Here is a 20,822-nt window from a genome sequence, read left to right as displayed (position 1 = left end):
GTGTGGATAGAACGTGCCTCTTCCTTGTGGAATAGCAAGAGATGCCTTGTCTGCCAGTTTATCTTTTTATAATTCAGAACATTTGATTTTAAAATTGGTATACCATAGAACCTTTTACACTAGCATTATAAGCAGTGCCTGCTGGATTCAAAGGGCTGCAATTAAAGATTATTTCTAGAGCGAATCTAGATATTGCTATTCATTTTCAAAACAAAAATCAAATAGTAAATATAACATCGATATATAATAATTAAACACAAGAGTTATTGCTAAGAAATTACACTGCAGGCTTCAGGATGTTTTAAAAGTAATTAACAGTGCTCAGTCATTTCTGATATGAAATCAATTTCAGCTCTTAATTTAACAATCAGGTTACATAGTGCCTTGTAGACAGGATGTTTCTCTTTTTTCCATTAGTAATATTTCTTTGAGCTCAGGTTCCTGTCAGACTGTGTAACAGCTTCCTGTTTGCGTACATGTAGAGACCTTTGGTACAAACCAAGACCTTGAAGCTTTCTACAGACTGGATAAATATACAGAGAAGCATTAGAAAAAGTATTAGAACAATGTTGGTTGCGTTTTTAAAACCTTTTGCTCTGTAATCTGATATAGCGGTATATTGCCAATAACCCTGTCTGTCAATAACAACAGATGCACTTTTGAAATGAATCATGTTCCCTCCCTCGTTCCTCTGGTGCTTGGCTATTGCTGCAAGTGGAACCTCAGAAGGACTAAATCCATCAATACAGACTCTTAAAGGATCAATAGACTGGGCTGCAGGCATCGTTTACTTGAAATCAAAACCCCACATCTAGCCAGGCTTTTAGTCAGCAAATTCTTCAATGGATATCAAACAATCCGCTCTCTTGAGGGCCCTGAAAATGTGTTACAAACTCCCGTGCAGCTGCAGGGATGGATGAGCACAATTCAGTTCACCTCCAATACCGTGATCACAGACCTCAGATCCCAAGCACACAACTATCAGATGGTATACAAGTGCTCTAGGAAACTCTTCTTCAGGCAGCGGTGAGGCCATGTGCCAGGTTATGATGAACACAGAGGCCTCTCAGGAGATGTAAAGGAAACAAAACAAGCACAGCCCGAGTGAAGCAGAAAGGATTCTTTATTGTACTCAGTACAGATTAACTCAGCAGTGTGAGGGACACATTGTGAGGGTAGGTGAAGCCTGTACAAGCTCAGACAAGCCCTAACTTCGAGAGAGGATGGGGGCTCACAACACCTCAGTCCTCACCCTACACCCCCCAAAGAAAGGGCAAGGTCTTTGTAACTCATTCAAACATCACTGCGTCACAGGGATCGTAGTTAGAGATATACAGATTTGTAAAAGGCAGAACTATACAGCTTATACAATAAATCCAAAACAAACAGATGCAGCCTTTGCAAAAATATATGTATTTTTTTTCAAAAACAACTCCATGAAACAATATAAATGCAGAGAACTTTACACAATTTCTTTGTCGCATGTAAAGCGATATGTCAGTGGGCAGTAGCCTGTCTAATACACCATGCAGAGAAAGGCAGGGTCTTCTGCACACAGAGGAACAGAGACACTGAAATGAAGCTGGGGTGGTGGGAGGGGGAGTGCTTTTACATACCAGTCCCTGAAAAGTAGGGTAAATCTGCCCTCCCCACCCCAGGCAGCCTGGTAATGCTGTCCATTCCAGTCAGTTAGCCAAAATCTCATAGGAGAACAGTGCCAAAGAAACTTTAAGCTCTAAATACAAAAAGACCCCTACAAAACTTTTAATTCCTTTTAATGAATATGTATTTATAAACTTTCCAAGCTTCAGGAAAAAAAAAATACTGTCATGTGCATCCCTTTTGAACTGTCACACACAAATCAACAACAACAAAAAAAAAACATCAGTTGTCACCAGCCTCCTGGGAGTGGTCATGTGACCATTTGCTGCATCACTTCCTGTTACCAAGGTGCTGTGCAGAAGGCCTGTGTGTGGGGGACGAGTTGAGTTATGGAGCTCCTCAAGGTCAACTGCTGTCCCCATCTCGTTTTAACGTGGGGGGGCGGGGGTACCTGCTTTTAAGGGCTCAGGCCTCACCTGGCTGTCACTGGCTTATTGATTGTTGGCAACAGCACAAGTCCATCACTGTACAAGCTGGCAGGTTTAGCGAAAAGAAATCACTACAAGCTCTTGCTGGCGGACAAGCTTTACATATGTAATAAAATGAAGAAAAGCGTCATGATACTGGCTTTGCAGAGTGACGTCTTCCATCATGCTGAAACAGTACGCAAGGTAATCTCGTCCCAACACAAAGGCAACAGAGGCTCCATCTGGGAAGTGTTACCCTCTGTTAGAGACCCGTCAGACAAGGGGAAACAAGTCAAAGACCAGAGAGTTTTAAGGAACCACCAGGCTTGATCAGATTCAAAACGGAAAAACTACATTGCGACAGCGCAGGCCTAACTGTTAGGGATTCTCATAAAAAGTCACTTTTGTACTTGTTTTCTTTGAAAACAAAAAAACTTGCAGAACGCTTTTTTTTGCAAATAGAAGCCCTTTTCATTTTAAAACTTTTTCCCTAAAATTACAGATAAAAAAGAGGGACCAAAAAACCTATAGAACTGTATTGTGGTTTTGAAAACCCTTTTTTTTTACCCCAATGGGTTTCTTAGAAAAAGCAGATTGTCAGTACGGAAATGCTACAGTTTCACACAGTCTGTGCAGAGAGAGCCATCGGCTCTCCGGCACTGTCGCCTCTCCCCTGGCCCCGCCCAGATTCCATGGCAATAGTGGCCCCTCCCCCTTTGCTGGAGGGGGTGGAGCCAGCTGAGTCCAGAGTCTATCCACACCCCCTCAGCTCCAGAGCCCAATCATGGAGGAGAGCAAGGGCGCAGGCTCCTCCTCCTCCTTTTGATATGAATCTGGAAGCAGACAGGAGAGAGGCAAGGGGTCAAGGTAAACAGTCCCCTGGTCCTGCACTGCAGTCGGAGCTGAGGGGGCAAGTCAGTACACATAGCCATCGTGAAATGGGAGGCCAGTCACACACTGCTCTGCGCCGTCCACCAGGTAGGGGGCGCCGTCGTCATAGTGCGTGAGGGGCAGGGTGTCGTCCTCGGGCCCCGTCAAGCTGTCCGGATCGGACTTCAGGCTGGGCCGCTGGTTGTCGGGGAAGGCCATAGTGAAGAGCGCCTCGGGGTCGCACACAAACTTGTACACATACCGCTCTCCCGCGACCTGAGAGCGAGAGAAAAACGGGTTACAACTAGCACCAAGATTAACGGACACATCTAGTAACGAAGTGACAGAAAATACAACCCGATGACGTTGAACGCCATGGGTTTGGATACATTTCTACTCCACATCAAAACCTGCAATTTCTCGGCCGTAGCTGCTTTTAGAAACCAATCCCTTGCCCACTGGCCGAGGGGCAACGGCGGGAGACGGAAGGAAAGAACAGGAACAGGGAGAGGGAGGCAGGGGGCCAGGAGGAAGTCCTCACCTTCTGCATGATGCCCTTCTCATAGTAGTAGCGCAGCGACCGGCTCAGCTTGTCGTAGTTCATGGCAGGCCTGTTCTTCTGGATGCCCCAGCGCCGCGCCACCTGCCACAGAGAGCGCGGGTCAAGGAGAGGGCTACACACAGCGGCCAGCGGGCTCAACACCGCTCCGGGCCCACGGCACCACCGGACGCCACGGGCAGTCTCACCTCCTCCGGCTCGATGAGCTTGAACTCCATGCCGCGGCCAGTCCAGGCGATGAAGTGGCCGTTGGCCGGGTCGTCCAGCAGAGTGACCAGGAACTGCCAGAGCTGCAGGGAGCCCCGGCGCTGGTAGGGCGGCCCCTCGCGATACACCACCGGTTCCTGCTTCACTTTCCCTGGAAGAACAGGGGCTGTCAGCACAGCACGGCCTGCTGGGATACTTCCTCGCTCACACTTATTCACTCTTGCGTTGGTATTGTAATACAATGGCAAAGACACGAAATGGCTAAGATTACGGTAATGTATTGTAAAGAAGGTACTGTTTTGTGTGGCCAACGTTTTTGCCACAAAAAAAGCATTTTTACCCATTTATGCAGCTGAAGTATTTACTGGAGCAATCTAAAATGATCTAGCTCAAGGGTATGATAGTACAGCAGTGTGCCACCCGGGACTTGAACCCACAAGTCCAGAGCCTTGATCACTGCTGCTCATTTTTCATCTAAAGACTAATGGGGAACATACTGACAAATGCTCAGAGCTAGATAAGTGGAGACACCCTGTCCCTGCACAGATACTCACCCTCCAGCCTCTCGGGCACCACACAGGTGTCATCATAGTACATGTGGGGCTCTCTGTCGAAGGCGAAGCCTGCAGAGAGGAGGACAAGGTGTGAATGGGAGAGCAGGGGATTGTGGACAGTTTCAGCGCTCTCATCCACTGCTTATTTAGAGTACATCTAAAAACAAAGTAAAATGTGTGACGCAGCACATTGTAGAGTCAATCCTGTCTCAGTCTCCGGATCCTCCCCAGAATAGCTACAACAAGTCATTCCCTACAACAGATATTCACTTACTAGACCTTGAGAGTTTTATGGGTAATGTTTAATCGTCAATGGCCTTAAAACAGACCAATTATGATGATCGATTCAATCATTGATTCAAATCATGAAAACCAAGAGATATGGCGTCTCTTACAGGACCTAGAGTGAATTTCAGAACCCTAGATCCTGGAGTGTTTTCATCCCAACTCAACTCTTAATGAGCTAAACTATCTAACTACTGCAGTTTAGCAGCTTCTCCCAGAGACTCTCAACAGGCACTGTCCGGGAGTGGATGGCCCAGCCCTAAACCAAGACATGAAACCCCAGCACACAGCTTCACGTCATCGCTACTCATCTCTTCAACCTCCTGATCACGCCTCTGAGCTCACTTTCCTTCCATGCAATGAAACCACAAACACCGAGAGACATGCCTGAACACCACATCCAAGGCCGAGAAGGTTCACGAGTTTATACACAGCACGTTTAAAGGATTACTGCGAAGCACGCCCACATGAGAGATCTCCGCCGACCCACAACTGTCTCGATCTGCAGTTTTAAAAATAGCTGCTCATCAGGACCACTGCGCCACCGCCTTCATTCACACCGCTCCCAGCGGAGACGCGTGCAGAACGGAGTTTAGAGGGACTCTGACCGGCGCGCGGGAGCAGAGGATGGGCTGGGTGACTTACCGTCATGGCTGTTGGGGTAGAAGCTGGCTCCCCTCCCGAACGAGGAGTGGCAGTTAGGCACTTCTGCAACAAGAAGAGATGGGAGCTTCGTCAGAGGGGCAGGTAGGGCAGTACACGATTACAATTCTCCGCTGAGTCTCGCCACAAGGGTCACCAAGTCCCCCCCCCCACAGTCCCAACAATTCTCTTTAAACTCAAGAGGGACAAACAAGATCCAGCCAGGTTTGGTCCGACCAGTTTAGCTTTCCTGCGCTTCCTCTGGATGAGTTCCCCTGTGGAGCCTTGTTCTTACTCAAGGCTATCAGCCCCAGTCCTCCTAACCCAGGGATCTCCAAGCCTGGTCATGGAGAGCCCCACCCCATCCGTCTCACTGATAACCCTCTGCTAAGCATTGCCAATACCTGTAAGGTACTGACGAATAACACAAACATCCTCATTAGGAGGGCCCCGTCCTCGAAGGGCTTGATGTGGCCTTATATTTCGGTCCCAGAACAATTGCTAAATTAGTCAGTGTCACAAATTGCTTGCTTAATCGATCACAGTGAAACTGGTCTAAGCCTTCAGAAATTGATGACATACAACATTCTGGATTAGGGCTGGAGACCCCTACCCTAGCCCATACTGCTACCAGCCTCGCTGTTCTGGGGTATAGCCTCTACTGGGAGCAGCTCTGCCCCTTCCCACATACTGGGCTACCACTCTTTATTCAGATGCTTATTTCCATATTTAAATTTGAAATGTGCTATTCTAACATCTCCCTCTTCCCTCCCTGCCAGCCTGCCTCTAATTAAGCCTCTCTGTCCCAAGCCCGTATCAGACCCCAGAGCTGCCGCGGCGCCCCGCCGCTTATATAACCCGTTCTGGTGCGACAGCTGGGCCCCACCTCCACATCTGGCAGGATCAAAGCACACGCACTCAACTGAGTGCTTCCCTGATCCATCAGAGCCGTTTCCAAAGCCAATCCGGTAAACAGGGCAAAAGGCTGTCAGAGAGGGGCAAGGAGTCCCTTTCTGCGCACGCCATAGACTGGTCTGACGGGGACATTACTGCCAAGCTGGAAGATTAAATGAGGACAACTGCATTCTCTTTGATAGCTGTTTGCTCTGCCCTCAATGATTTGGTACTTTGACTAAAACAAAGACTGCCTCCATCAGAATTCGAGCCTCAAGTCAACAGCGTATGAAACGGATTCAGGTTTCTTTACCCCTTCTTCACAGCACTGCCTCACCGAATCCTCACATCTACCTACTTCTGAGGTACCACTAGGCCCCACGGCATAATTAGAGGTGGGTTACCACGCGTGCCCACCCTCCATGGCCTCACTGTCTCTGCCCTGAACGCCGATGGCCTCTGCCTCTCTGTTGCACCATCACAGCGGCCCTTCCCTGGCTGAATCCCTGCTGTCTGCCTTCAAACGTGCACACGCAACCTCCTCCTCCAGCTCTACGCTGCCTGCCGGGGGTATTTATAGGCAGTAAGATGATTAGGGGATTTGGAATTGCATCACTGGGCTCTCAAGTCAGAAGGCCGCGCGGACTGCGAGAGAGACGGAGAAGGGAAGCAACCACAGCTGTATCCCTGACCCTGAGAGGCAGGGATGCAGGACTGTGCTGCCCACCAGCTTATCAACTCCTCCAGCAATGTGGGGAGGCAGTGCATCAGACATCAGAAACTGGGGGATAGCTCAGAAGCAGCTACAGCTTATCCGCAGAAAATGACACCTACCAGAATACATTATTCTAAATTTACCAGATTAGGTTTATAGTTCAGCTTTGCATTACTCATTTATCCCAGTTTCTATTTTCTGCCAATCTGTACTGTGCTTTTTAAACACTGCATGGTAAGTCAGTCGATGGCGGAGCCTTGAACTGGAGGAAAAGGATGGACTCGCCCTCCTGCCTCCATGTTAAACCCGAGCGACTGGGTTTAATCGAGGTATTCCGGCCCCTGCAGTCGGGCTGGGAGCTGCCGAAACCAGGGGAAGGGAGACGAATGCGGGAGAGAGCAGGACTGAGGGCTCCGAGCTGGAATGCGAGCGTCTCTCGGCTGGGACCTCTCGCGGGACAGTGAGAACTTTCAGGTGGGTGCAAGGGAAGAGAGCAAACACGGCCGGGCACATTCCAGAGCTCTCTCCCAGCCAGACCGCTGGCAGGCTGGCCCCACGGACCGCTCGGATCCCGACATTCCCCGAATACCTCCGCCCGTCTGGGACATCCCTCCTGCGCGTGGACTGGAGGGGCTCAGACCGGCTGTCCGGGCAGGGGGTTGGTGGGACAGCGGGATTGAGTCCGCTTCCGAGAGCGGCACTGGCTGGGGGGCAAAAGTGGGCTCACCTGAGTCAAAGCAGTAGTCTCGGGGCTCCTGCTTGATGGCCAGGGGGTGGAAGGCAGGCTGGGGGGGCCCCATGGCGACGGCCCCCTGCTCGGCATATCGGGGATCCTGCAGTTCCTGTTTGAAGCCCTGCGGGGGCGCTGGGACAAGCGGCTCCGACATCTGGCGGTGGTAGGGGGGCCGGCCGTCTCGGGGGGCGGCGGTGCTGGGGGCCGGGGATGGGTAGGGGGGGCAGCCCCGGGGCAGGCAGGGCTCGGAGAGCTGCCGGTGAAACCTGGGAGAGGACACAGAGGACAGGGAGGTTAGAGCAGCGTGCGGGAGCCCCTCTGGGCACTGCTCCCGGCTCGGGAACGGAGATGGTCCAGCTCCGCAAGGAAAAATGTCACACCCAGCTCAACTCTGGGGAAACAGATTGCCCAGCGACAGATCAGAAACACTGGCAGACCTGGACATGGTCTGACATTCACGTCACAGCTGTCCACAGCAGAAAGGCCTGAAGTGAGTAATAATCACACACGGTCATGTGGAGGCGACCCAGTGAAAGCAGGAGCCAGACAGCTGGCAGAGCAAAAGACTCCCAGAAGGCTCGTCGCTGGAGTCGCACTTAAGGTTCAGAAGAGCCGGCTGAGCTCACAGGCCGCGACGAGCCCGCTCTGTCCGAGAGTCTGCCGGCAGGTGAGCCGTCACCAGGCGGCAGAGCAGGTGGGATCTTCGCCCGCCGAGGGGCTTGGCAGATGCCCCTCCTGTCGGGATCCTCAGCGGCCAGTCCCCCCCGCCCCCCCCCTTCCCCGACATGCCAGCGGTTCCTGGTGACAGGGAGGAATCCTGGGCAAGGGGAGAGTGCCAGGCCGGCCGTTCCCACGGTGTCCCGTTAATAACAGCCGCCGCAGCGCCAGTTCGAGCACAACGACCCCGGCAACGCCAAACAGGGGCCACAGCCCCGACTCCTCTCCTCTCGAACCTGGAGCTCTTCACCACAGTTTGAAATCCCATTGAAAATCAACACTGCTCATAAGACGACGCCAATTATTCTGCAAACCCGCGACAGCTCGACGTGACCCTCGCTTGCACTCGGGGAATAAGACACGCTCCGCGCTTAAAAGATTCCTTCCCTAATCAGCTAGCGCTTCTGGGCTCGTGTTCAAAACTAAATTTAGCTTCAGCGACCGATTTGGCAGTATCCTGCTGAGAATTGTTTTTTCCCCTGTCCTGACCAGGTTCACAGTTTCACGAGATGCTTTGAACACCACTGTCTAATTGCCTCATTAACTGATAATGGGGGACAAAGGCTAATTATACCCCGTCGCGGCAGTATGGCAATCATGACAAGACAGAAACAGTGCAGCATCGCTCTAAGTGACGCCGACTGCAGATTGTTGCCTCACTCAAGGAGGCTGGAGCCCCCTTCGTCAGGGTGGGGGCACTCACCTGTGCTCAGTGCTGTAGGCTCCTTCAGGGCAGGCAACAGGTGGGCGGGGAACTGCAAAGGGAGGAGTCTGGCTGTGGAGTGGGTGTGGCCTCTGACTGTGCGTGGAGCCCGGGGGCGGGGTCTGTCCGTGGAGGGGCCGGGCTCCCTGCGCCTGGGCGGGGACTGGAGGCGAGGCCTGCTCGTGGAGCGCCACACTGCGAGATACCGGAGTGTGAGCAGAGCCGCAGGGTGAAACAGGCGTGGAGGGAGGCGTTAATGGCTTGAACCCAACGGGGGGCTTTCTGTCATAGGCACTGGTGAGAGAGAAACGAATTGTCAGGGAAATCCAGAGCGTGCATTTTGCAGGCCATTGGCCAAGCCACGGCCATACTAAAAGGAGCATGATTGTCCAGAGGCGGGCCAAGACTTACCTGTAGCTGTAAAGGCACTTCTCTCCATAGGGCATGCTGAGGTTCTGTTCCTGCCTGCAGGATGACAGCTCCTTGGAAGGACTCTGCAACTCTCGCTTGATCTTGCTAGGTGGGGGACCGTGGAACACCACTGCCAAGGAACCAAGAATTCCTCCCATTAAAAACAGGTGACCCAGAAATCAAGCTACCTTCATGAGATCACATTAGGAAAATAGCAGGTTTTTTTTGCATATTAAAAAGTTAACAAGCAGTTATAAGCACACAACTGCTTAACCTGTTCTAGCATCTTAATCCAGCCACCTGGAGACAGCTGATTCACACCAGTACTGCCCCTCCACCTCGTATCCAGGAGCTGGACTGTCGCCTCTCCTCTTCCAGCATGCAAGATGGACACTAAGTTAAGGATGGGGCAACAGACTTCTCCCCATTCAGGTGACATTCCCTTCCATAGCCCTCCTCCTGCACATTTGCAGCACTACTACAAGTGGATAAGAACCAGAAGGCAACTTCATGGTTGGCCAGTCAGTATCATATCGTATATCCATAAGCAATATAAAGCGCCATTCTTCGTTTCATTACTGGCCAGTCAATAGCGCCATGAATAAGATCTGCTGTAATCTAATGACTGAAAGATTTTTCTTGGTGCATTGTAACCATTAGCTGCTGCTTCTTGCCATTAGTTTTACATTTAACTCCAATTTCCCTAGGCACATGATACGCACTGAAACACTATCCAAGGCGGACTATAACAAGAGCTTAATAGATCACTCAGCCTGAACAGTGCAGTGGTTGGGGATGGGCTTGACTGTCTCCTATTGTTGGAGCAATGAGCTCAGATACTATGCAGTCCGGTTTCAGATCATCCATATGCTTTCAAGCACTCCATAACAGATATCCGAAAGGAAAACCCGAGATGGACCATTCCTAGGATGAACTGAAAGTGGTCCAAATGCCTGTCCCTAAACGGACCTTCTCTGCATTACAATTGGCACCTCAGAATAAAATGGAATATCTCAGGTTCCTCAAAGCACTTGCAGCATAAATAGGTTTCTCCATGTGCATCAGGCCTTCAGGCCAACCTATAGGACACCACTGTTTTGGTGTACTCCATTTTGTGCTCAGGGCCGTATCCCAGCGTGCTCATTTTAAAATAGCAGGGCTGGGTTTAAAGACGAGTGGGATGTGGAAAATTAGAAGCTTCTTGGCTGGCTCTGGGGAAACAGGAAGCGCTGGTCCCACGTGACTGTGCAGTAAACAGCTCTCCTTGCCTGTGGCAGCGAGGCTGGTCTTGTGAATGGAGGCCTGTGAGGGAGACTGGCCGCCCGCCAAACCACAGAGCCACACGCTAGTGAGCTGCACACCAGACACACACACACACCCAGCCTGAGCCGGAGCACCATGGACATTCCTGCTCCAACAGGTTTCTGCTGACGCTTACAGCAACACAAGCACTTTGACTTGGTGCAAGAGCTCTCAATCACTGGGATAGAAAAAACAGGTCTACTCATTGTTAGTGACTTAAAAGGACTGTAGGGAAGTTACTGGATGAAGATGGCACGATGTACGCAGGGAAAGACAGCACTGCTGTCCTTTTGTCTGGGTGTCGCGCCCCGTCTCGACACCCAGACAAAAAAAAACTAATAAAAATAATAAAACAAGCTCCAATGAACAGCCTTCCATGTTTGAATTGGCTGCAGTTTAAAGGCACAAAAGTCTAGTGGAAAAGCACAAACAGCCCATCGGGCTGGATTCCAGACAAGATGATGGATTCTTTTCCTTTGGCAGGCGGTGCACAGGCAGGTCCCATCACACCAAGCTTTTAATCCAGTAGCCCGTAAGGAGGCCAGCACACGACTGGGAAGATACCTGCTCCGTTCAGGACCTGTCAGCCGTGTCCCAAGCAGTGATGGGCCCATAAAAGCCACAGTCATATACTGAGTGGGGGCTCCTGTGATACACTATCAGTGCCATTCTGAACCTCTCCTTCCCATTTCGTTCAACGTTGTTCTATCCATGAAGCCCCTTGAACCCATGCCTCTTATTGCAGCTTTTGGGCTAATTTCAGGGAATCTCCAGCTATCAAGGACATGTCCTTGAATTGCCATTTGCAGCCCTCTGGTCAGAAGTCCTAGCCTATTGCAGTGGAAGCCTCCTTCATGCAGCAGAACAGAGATAAGGCACAGCAAATCATGTGGATGCAGCAGCACATGGTGCAAATAAAGAGTTGGTTAAGGCTGAGGGCCTGGAAGAATGCTGTGGGCAAGTGGGGAGAGGCAACAAGAATGGACTAGAAAATGGGAAAATACCTTCCGAGCTGCTGTGTGGATTAGCTGGGAGTTAGAGAAAGGGGCAGTGTGGACATACAGCAAAGGAGACCCCCGCCCCCAGAACAGAAAAATCACCCACACCCCCATCCCACTGAAAACAACTCTCCCCTCATCTGGCCGGCGCACTCCGCAGATCAAAGACCGCGGCCACAAAAGGCTAATAAACGTCTGGTCTTTTGTCAAAAACATGACACTCGAAGAGCAAGAGATCCAAGACATTTTACAAGCAAAACATCACAGCTGTTCTTCCGAGAAGACTTCCGTCTGATCTGAGCCTCTGGACAGACTGGATGCAGCAGTACTGCAGCCTTGGGGACTACAGAAGTAACAAGACCCTCTTGCACACAGGCAGTGGGACAGGCCAATGCCTGACGCAGGGAGAAAACCAAACAGATTGTACTGCAGGTAGGCCATGACGTTCTCACAATTCCTCACGAGAGTCTTAGAAGTCCTTTTAGAAATCCGAGAGGAGATTGCAAGAAAATAAACTGGAAGGCTGGAATGGTTAAAGGAGTCTCTTGGAAGGGTTTAGACCCGGGATGAGAGAGGATCTCTGAATGTTTATGCTCAGGGAACCATCTTGGCGACAGAGGAGAAGGCTATTGTTCGGGGTCTCAGGTTATGCCAACGCCATGCCCTTTCTGGGAGATCATTTTCACTTTCCCCCTGCCTCTCAGATGACCCCCATCCTAAAATGGATGAACGCAGAAAACGGAGCTCAGCTAACACTTCCATCATTTAAATATAGAGCGCTGCTCGGATGTTCCTGGAATTGCGCAATGCACACGTGACTGTCTGGGGGGGTCTGGAGTGCACAGGATGGGAAAAAGCCATGATGAACCAGGCCTTGGGGTCTTCAGGACGCTTCCCAAGGACCCACTCCGTATCCCACAGCGCAGGGGCAGTTTCGGCAGGAGCAACACCGACACCGTTTCGAGACTATCAACAAGGAGCCCTCCTGAACGAGTCATGCTTCCTTCTCTTCTGCAGAAAGCTACTTGTTCTCCTGCTTCTGGGCGGCATCACAGCTTCTTTCAAGCTTCACGGACAAGATCGACAGCCGTTTTCCGAAAGACCGCTATTCGGCGCACAGCTCAATTGGCTGCGAGAAATGAAAATGCAGTTTCTAAATGACGCTCCCTGGGGGATACCGGGAAAGCAATCGATTATGGAGATCTGGAAGGCTCCCCCACCCCTCCACCCCCACAGTCACTGGATAAACAAACAAGGCCAGGGTATACTCACAGTTATCAGACTGGAAATCTGGGACAAACTGCTCATCATCAGGAACCTGAGCTGCACGGAGAGGCAGAGCAAGAGAGCAGTGTGAATAATTAAACCTCGACTCTGCTGGACTCCAACAGACTCCAGTCTCCCCTCCTCTGTGCCCCAGGCCCTCCACCCCAGATCTAAGTGGACCCACACATGAAAACCTGGCTGGGTTTGGACTCTCAGGAATATTAGAAGGGTCCGCCTACAAGTCATGCAAGAGTCCTTGAACATTAACATGACTAAGAAGAATATCTCATCCACCACTGCCTGCCCTCCCATTAAAGATGACAAGCCAAATTCTTTTCTAAAGGTGGCAAGCCAAATTTCTTTTCCTTTATCAAAGAACTTGTCCAAACCACCATACACAGAACTTGATCTGAACTGAAGGTATTAGATGCAATTACAGGTACATTAGGTACAATTAACCACAGCCAGAAAATCTTCTCTACAATCCACAAACCTTTTAAAAATGGGTTTGCAGTGGCCCATGTTAAGAGTTTATACTCTTCATGACTATAGCATGGAATTCAAAGGCCTTTGACTTTCAAAACATGAATAAATAACCCTTGTATGTTTGTCAGAGGCAGTTGTACCATTTAAATATTCATGATTCACTTGCATCTATTTAGAGAAAGTAAAAATAGTGCGAAACTCATGTTGGAGTAAAACTTTATCCTGACATTTGAGTAAATATACCTCAACTGAAATATTAAACTTGGAAACCTATAAAATATGCTTCGTTTGACCCCAGTTAATTATCTTTACTGCAACACTGCTGCTATAGTTTAATCTTTTCTATCATGCATTAACATTAGATACAACAGACTATGCTATCCTCACTGATATACACTATTTCCATGTAGGAGAAAAGACTGATCTTTCTTCGAGAGCTCTTATTCAATTCTCCTAGATTGCTCTTGTGTACAGAGTAAACACTAAATGATTAAAAAGACAAAATAAGATAGCCTTGCAACACTTGAAAGACTCTCCCTACATTGTTTTCCTATCAGGTAAACGATAAATGGTTTCCCAACTTGAGTTTCACTGGGAACGCTAAAGGAGCCAATTCTGATCTGTCCAAAAGTAGGACCTCCTGTCTGCTCCCTGTGACCCCAGTCTAAAGCGCAAACTTCCAGTGACTCCCCGAGATCCAGTGGGGAGATGTGGGGTACAGACTGCACTCACCTTCAGCTATCCAGATTTCCTGCAGCTGACTCAGGTCCTGGAAGAGTTCTGCAGACAGAAGTTGGAAGAATGATTACCATCCCGTACTGGAGGGGTCCCAAACACCCCACCCCCCAATGCACGGTGAGACCCGCAAGCCGTCATGGGCTGGGCTGGGCTGGGAAGAGCACCGCGCGGAGCGAGGGGTTGGGAACAGCGCTGGGAGATTAACCTCCTGGGGGGACAGCGAGCGACACCTCAGTGCCGGGGGAGGTCAGAGGGCAGCGGGGGGCAGGGCCGAGCAAGGTGAAGGACCGGGCAGACGAGGCCAACGAGCCGAGAGGAGCGGGCACGCCCAGCAGGGGGGCGGTGTGCCGCTCCACGGGCACAGAGGACAGGCGCTAGAATTACCTTCCGAGTCGTGAGCCAGTTCCGTGTCCAGAAACTTCCTCTTCCTCTCGTTGACGGGTCTCCCACGAGGCCCCTCCACCTGTGACTGCAGGGATGGACACAACATTAGCCAACGTCCCGCAAAAGCGCGCCTGCACTCCACACGACGAAGAACCCCGTCGAAATCAAGCACAAATGAGAGTGACACAAGTTGTCCTGAGGGGGGCGCTCCTGAGCACACCTAATGTTCGCTTCTATACCAAAGCAAAGTGCCCCTTAGCATGCAAACCAAACTGCATCGTTGGCCCTAAAGTGAATCGGACCACAGTGTCCCTGCCAGCAAAAGACTTACACTGCCAGGGCCCATAAAGGGAACTTGCTGATCGTAGAATCCATCCATGGTTCTGCTGCGACAGGCTGCTGGGGTTCCCGGCTTGGGGCTGCTCGCGTACAGCGACCTGGAGAGAGCTTCTCGTCTTTCTTTTTCCTCCTGAAGGGGGAACAGAAGCTGCAGGTCAAGACGCAGCCCTGCGTGTCCCTGGGCGCCAGCCAGGCCGAAACGAGCGCTCTGACGGACCGCAGAGACGCGACGCGAGCAGCGGCCGCCGGCCCGAGAGCTCTTCACGCTCTGCTTCAAGGACGGGGGAAATGAAGGCTTCCATCACGCGTGTTTGGACCTTCAACATGCCCCGAGCGCGACAGCGAAGGGACGGGCGCACCAAGGGCAACACGGAGCGGTGTTTGTCGCTACGCACAGGACAGCAGGCCCCTCACTCCCATCGTGCTGCCACCACAGAGCGGCTCATGAGGGTGACACCCGAGTGCGTGCGTGTGTGTGTGTTATTCCCTTTGTTCAAACTAATGTTGGCCGAGGTGGGGGGGGGGTCGTGTGACGTTCTCTAGATACAGGAGAATGTCCCTTTACAGCCGTCGCGGAACACGCGCGACCGGGACCGAGTTCACGGCCAGGTGTCCGGCTCCAGAGCACCCGCTTCGCGCGGCGCGTCACACCAAACCGCTCGGTGGGTGTGGAGACCCGTAGCGATCAGCCCGTGGTGTAGCGGGAGCGCGGTTTGTTTTCCCCGATGTGAATGTGACCGGGCCGCCTCGCCTCGGGGTCTTTACCGCAGCGCTGCGCGTGAACCACAGCGGCGCGGGAGCACGGGCCCTCCGCGAGCTGCACGGCACCGCTGTGATGAGAGACGGACGTGTCCAGCCGAACAGCCCGTCCGTCGCCGTGAAGAGGCGAACGACTGGTTTTTAAGTCAGCACTTGTAACGTCGTTTACTGCGAGCTGAGACGACAGAAGTTAAACGCTCAATAATTCCACAACCACACTAAACAGTCATTGCGTTAAAGAAAAGTGTAAATAAAGAAGTTTCTATTCAGGTGTTTAGTTCACAAACACCCGGACTGACTGACCCCCCCCAACTACCTGCTGTTTAATTTTAAATGACCTCTGTGAAGAGGTATCATTCAGCGCAAAGACGGGTTAGAGTAAATGAACGCTTAAAATGACGAGCCTTTGTAAAACAAGTTACATCTCTGTCGTTCCTTCTTCAAAGCGCTTTTTTTTTTCTGGAAGCGCGCGTGCACTGCAGTACAGGAGATCGCGGCTTCGTGAACGCGACCGAGCGCAGCGCTTCAGAGCGGAGATACTTGTAGTGATTTCTTTTGAAACAGTTGGGAGCACAAGCTCCTCGGATCGTTCCCGCTCATGTTACCTCGGTTTTAGGGCATAATCATCATGCAAGAATAAGCAGATCCTACAACACCCGAGAATACAACATTGGTGCACCCCAGCATTGAAGTTATGAGTCCCACAGAACAGTGTAGGCGCTGTGTAATGCAATTCAGATCAGCACGTCAGACCTGCTATTTAAGAACTCCGAAACCAACTGGACGATTCGGAAAGCGGACCGTAAACTCAGGAGACAGGTTAAACATCTAGAGTGGATCTTTCCAGAGTCTGTCTCGTGCTTAAGGTTACTGCCTAGCGCGCTGAATACAGTTACATTTTTCCCAGGGGACTATAGCTACTCGTCCGAGTATACACGAGGACTTCACAAAACCAATAGCTCAACAACTCGCAACACTTCCAAAATCCTGAACGCTACCTCAAGCGCAGTTAATTTTAGAAACACTTATTTGATTCTAGCCTCATATCCGGCATTCCCCTTATTAAGCACAATGTCTAATATCTCTTTAAAACGTATTCAACAATAAGCAACATCTTTTATGCAGGTCAGTCCAAAACATTGGAAATGATCATTTAAAAAGAGAACTTTCGAGGCTGTTCCAACCCACACAAATGTGGAAGAAAATAAAAGCACCAATCCTATCCGAGAGAATGATAAAAATCTCCAGGCTAAAAATTAAAGCTCGCGTAAATGCGAAACAAGTAAACCTGTCAAAAAAAAGCGCTTTAACAAAGAATACCCCCTCCACGGCCTCTTGTTTTTCTCAATGAAGTGAAACTCGATCCGCGAGCGAGACCCCATTCACACTCAGAAGAAAAAAAAAACAGCCTCCATCCATTCATAAAATCCGACACCCAAAGCTCGCCCGTATCATGCAGTCCGTCTAAAGCAAAAGATAAGATACTAATCAAAGAACACCGATACAGATAAAAGCCCAAAACGGCAATAAATGGTTGTAAAACATGCTAAAAAAGCATCGCGCAACTTCGTGCAAAGCAGCAGAAAATGGTTGCCAAAGTAAATGTTCACTTGGAGAAAATGGCGTTCGCTTTTCTTCCAAGCACTATTTGCAGTTGCGAGTAACTCGGCTGAACTTCGGCAAAACCACGCTTCTGCACCGCAGGCTGTAAAGAGCTCCGGTGTTGTGAAATATTATTTGCATATTATTAAACTCACCTTACGGTGTCGTATTGTCCCCTCTAAAGTACTGAAACAATGCTTTAAAAATCCCACACAAAACCGCAAAGATATCTGCCCACCGCTTAAGCAATGCACACTCTCCGACTGACAAAACTTGAATGAGCTTTTCTCAATGGACGCGCTAGGTTTTCCCTGGGGCTCGTGCACGTCGCTGTCCGAGCTCATTGGTCAAAAGTGAATGTCGATCTCGGCGAGGGAACCAATGAGCTCGCGAAAACTACTGAATAATTCACAAGGCACCCCGCTGTCCAATCGTAGCGTGGGACTGGCCTACTTTATGAATGACTAGGTTTCATTCACGAAAATATGTTTTTCAAGCGTCGCCACTGCGGTCCTTAAAGGGCCAGCCACGTACTCAAAGCGCAAGCACAACAAACCACAAGAAACGTTTGATGAGGTCAAAGAACCAAGAAAGCTCGAAACTCTCCATTCATCGCGTCTCTCGGTAACAGATTAGCATCAATTAACATGCTGACTACTTTGAATTGAACCTGACCTACAGGTAAACTGTTTAAAAAAATACTAATTAGCCCTGTAATCTCTAGCTCTTTAAGTTCCTGAGCTGGGAGGGTTCAGAAAGCTGTGAAAGTGCAAATGCACCATAAAGATGAATGATTTGAACTTCACAGTGCTGATGATCACACTTATCACACCAAGAGGAGATTTCTTTCAGGAACATTGGCCTGTGTGTTTCAAGTGTGTGTGTGTGTTTCATGAACAGCATTCCCAAAGTGACGAGGCAAAGCTCTTGACCACTGGTACTTTTCAGGGGCTCGTTTCCCTAGACTAGCATTCGGCAGATTTCCTTAGAGAGATCGCTCTGAGTGTTTTTAGAACACTTTTACAACTGGCGGAACGGTAAGTAATGAACTACACGGGCTCACAAAAGACTCACAAATCCAGAGAATCCACACAACCTCACACTGGATTCTCTGGTGTTAAGCGGACTAGAGAGCACGTGACTCTTCCCCTGGGTGGGACACCAGTCCTCACGGTGTCCACCATCTCCATTCACACAGCTGGGGGGGACTGGAGCAGCCAGGGGGGAGTGCCTTGATCAATAACGACAGCAGTGTCAGCAAGCGGGGACCCACACCCACGTTCTGTCAGTTTAAAGCCGAGCAGCTCGCCCGCAGTGCTGTGCCACCACCAGTGGAATAAAACTAGCAAATAGTTTTCACAAACAGATCTTGTTTGGATGGGCGGAGGGGGTCCTCGCCTGCTGAGTCTCCCCCACCCAGCACTGGAGGGGGTGCAACTGGGCGCGGTCCCAGCTCCGTGCCCTCCGACCCCAGACCTCCAAAGGCTCCTTTCTGGGCTCTGGGGGATAGGGGCTTGAGGAAAGTGGGCGCTGCGTGAACCGGCCACGTCCGAAAGAGTTCTGATCGCTGGACCCCAGGGGTTATTAAAGAACGGGAGATCCAGCAGTCTCCGACGTGCGCAACGCTACCGTTTCAGACTCCCCCGCGCCAGGTGGACTGCGTTCTGGCTGCCGCCTCAAACGAAGGCAACAGCAAATGGAAATGACAGCTCCTCTGTGGCACACTGCTTCCCTGGTCATTCTGCAATCGATCTCCTCCAGAAATACTGAAAAACTTTCATGGTACAAAAAATGATTTTGAACAGTCTGTGTTTATTTGGCCATCCGTCCTGACTTAGGCTGGTGGGGGTGGGGTTAGATGTGCTGCTTTTCCTTTCAGCCCCAGAAATGCGACGCTGATGAGCTCGTAACCCAGGGGCCCTTAGACTCCAGCACCGTGTGTGTGTCTGTGCCAGAGAGCGAGAGTGTCCTTGAGCTTGCCCTGCGCCGCGGCGACAGTCACAGGTCTGCGGTGCAGTGCCTTGTGGGATGTGGGGACTGGGTCAGTGTGACATTTAGAAAAAGTGGGAGGCAGCTTTCGCAGGCTGTGCAAAGCCGTTTGAATATTCCCTGCTAGGTAAGTTTTCTAAAAATATCCCGGCCACCAGCAAAAGGCTTTTGAATGATAACATGCAACATTGCTTAAATAAGTCCCAGCATGTTGGGAAGTGCCTGGGGTTATTGGCACAGCTCAGGGAACGTGTAGCCTGTGCTGTTCCTTTGGCTTGTTCAGATTCGTGGAAGACTGTCTCTCTTCACCGACCCTCTCACTCTCGCTGCCCTCACGTCCCCTCGTTCCCACCCCGTGTGTCTCACCTGGTCACGCTCAGCTCTCCCCTAATTTCTGCGTAATTGCTTATTTTCCTGCAGACAGAATGCCTATTGCCCCTGTCTGAATGTTGCCAGACCTGTCTCAGAAAGTGCCTGCAGTGCGCAAGGCAATAGGTGCATTCCTAATGACAGGCGCGATCTGGCTTGCTGGCTATTAATAGCGCCTTGAAGGATCATTCCTGCCTCATTATATCAACACAGCGGCGGAGGCCTCCGCCACCGAGCCCTTCTCTTCCAACTCCTGCCTTCTCCAAGGGGTGGCTGTCACTCTGGCTGCGCTGCCTGCAGCCCTGGCAGACATTTGCACAGCCAGCGTGCCCCTGCGGCAGAAAGACAGAAGAAAGATGGGAAAATTAGCAAGCGTTTCAGATGGGCGGAATGGCCGGCCAACAGAAAGGCGGTTTTAAATATAGTGTTTTTTTTACTTTTACACCTTCGTTATTCCACATCACCTTAGACCCTGCCCTTGGCCAAGCAAGGCTGGACCTGGTCAGTGCAGGGGATGGGAGACCTCTAAGAAAAAAACAGGTTGCTGTTGTAAATGATGTTGCTGGACCAGTAGGGGGCGATCTCCCCCCTGGACCAATATTTCAGATTCCCCAGTATGAGGACTGGGAGTCCCCTTCTGTAAGAGGTGTCATCCTCAGGATAGGACTTTAAACAGAGCTCCTGACTACTTGCTCATTACAGACCACACTGCACTGTTTTTAAGTCCTTTTACTAGTTCTGTAGTTTTCTAGAGACAGAAAAAATGTACATTTACACACACTTGCATATATGTTCCGTACAGAATACAATGACCCTAGGCACAAAGAAAAATGCAATACTCGAGTCTTATGGACTTGATCACGTATTTTAAGGAGATATGAACAAAAATGCTGATCAAATAAGAACGAAAAAAAGCTCATTTGGAAATGAAAGTTAGTATAAGCTAACTTCCCCCTGAGCACTAACACAACCCTGGTCCTGGGCAGACAGCAGGTGGGGGCAACTGGTCACTCCTCCTGAGCAGGGGCAAACAGCTGGTGGGTGTTAATGGGCTGCTGTGTGCTGTAGGTGATGACAGTGGCAAGCTGATCCCACAGATGTTCTGCTGGACTAAGAGCAGGAGAAAACTGCCTTTCCTTGAAGTCTTGCAGATGTTCTGCAGACATCTGAGATGTTGCCTGTCCCACAGCAGGCCTTACCACCTTCAGATCTCAGGAGCTTGACTAGACTG

General features: G+C 50.5%; 1 protein-coding gene across 2 annotated transcripts; it reads right to left on the bottom strand.

Moving 5' to 3' along the window:
- Positions 1–1,105: 1,105 nt before the first annotated feature.
- Positions 1,106–17,592, bottom strand: etv5a (ETS variant transcription factor 5a). Of its 2 annotated transcripts, none has more exons than XM_088605957.1 (13): positions 17,389–17,592; positions 14,865–15,002; positions 14,534–14,618; positions 14,144–14,191; positions 12,932–12,982; positions 9,360–9,489; positions 8,949–9,242; positions 7,523–7,794; positions 5,190–5,252; positions 4,260–4,328; positions 3,687–3,856; positions 3,481–3,582; positions 1,106–3,215 (listed from the first exon to the last, which is right to left on the bottom strand). In XM_088605957.1, exons 1-13 carry the CDS (start codon positions 17,575–17,577, stop codon positions 2,985–2,987), a joined length of 1,842 nt encoding a protein of 613 aa, XP_088462083.1. In that variant the 5' UTR covers positions 17,578–17,592; the 3' UTR covers positions 1,106–2,984. The 2 variants fall into 2 exon arrangements, with proteins under 2 accessions (XP_088462083.1, XP_088462084.1); XM_088605958.1 differs by lacking the exon at positions 17,389–17,592 and adding an exon at positions 15,638–17,253.
- Positions 17,593–20,822: the final 3,230 nt, after the last annotated feature.

Source organism: Lepisosteus platostomus, chromosome 14, assembly GCF_059453375.1.
Source record: "Lepisosteus platostomus isolate fLepPlt1 chromosome 14, fLepPlt1.hap1, whole genome shotgun sequence".
NCBI lineage: Eukaryota > Metazoa > Chordata > Actinopteri > Semionotiformes > Lepisosteidae > Lepisosteus > Lepisosteus platostomus.
This window is presented reverse-complemented; position numbering and strand designations above follow the sequence as displayed.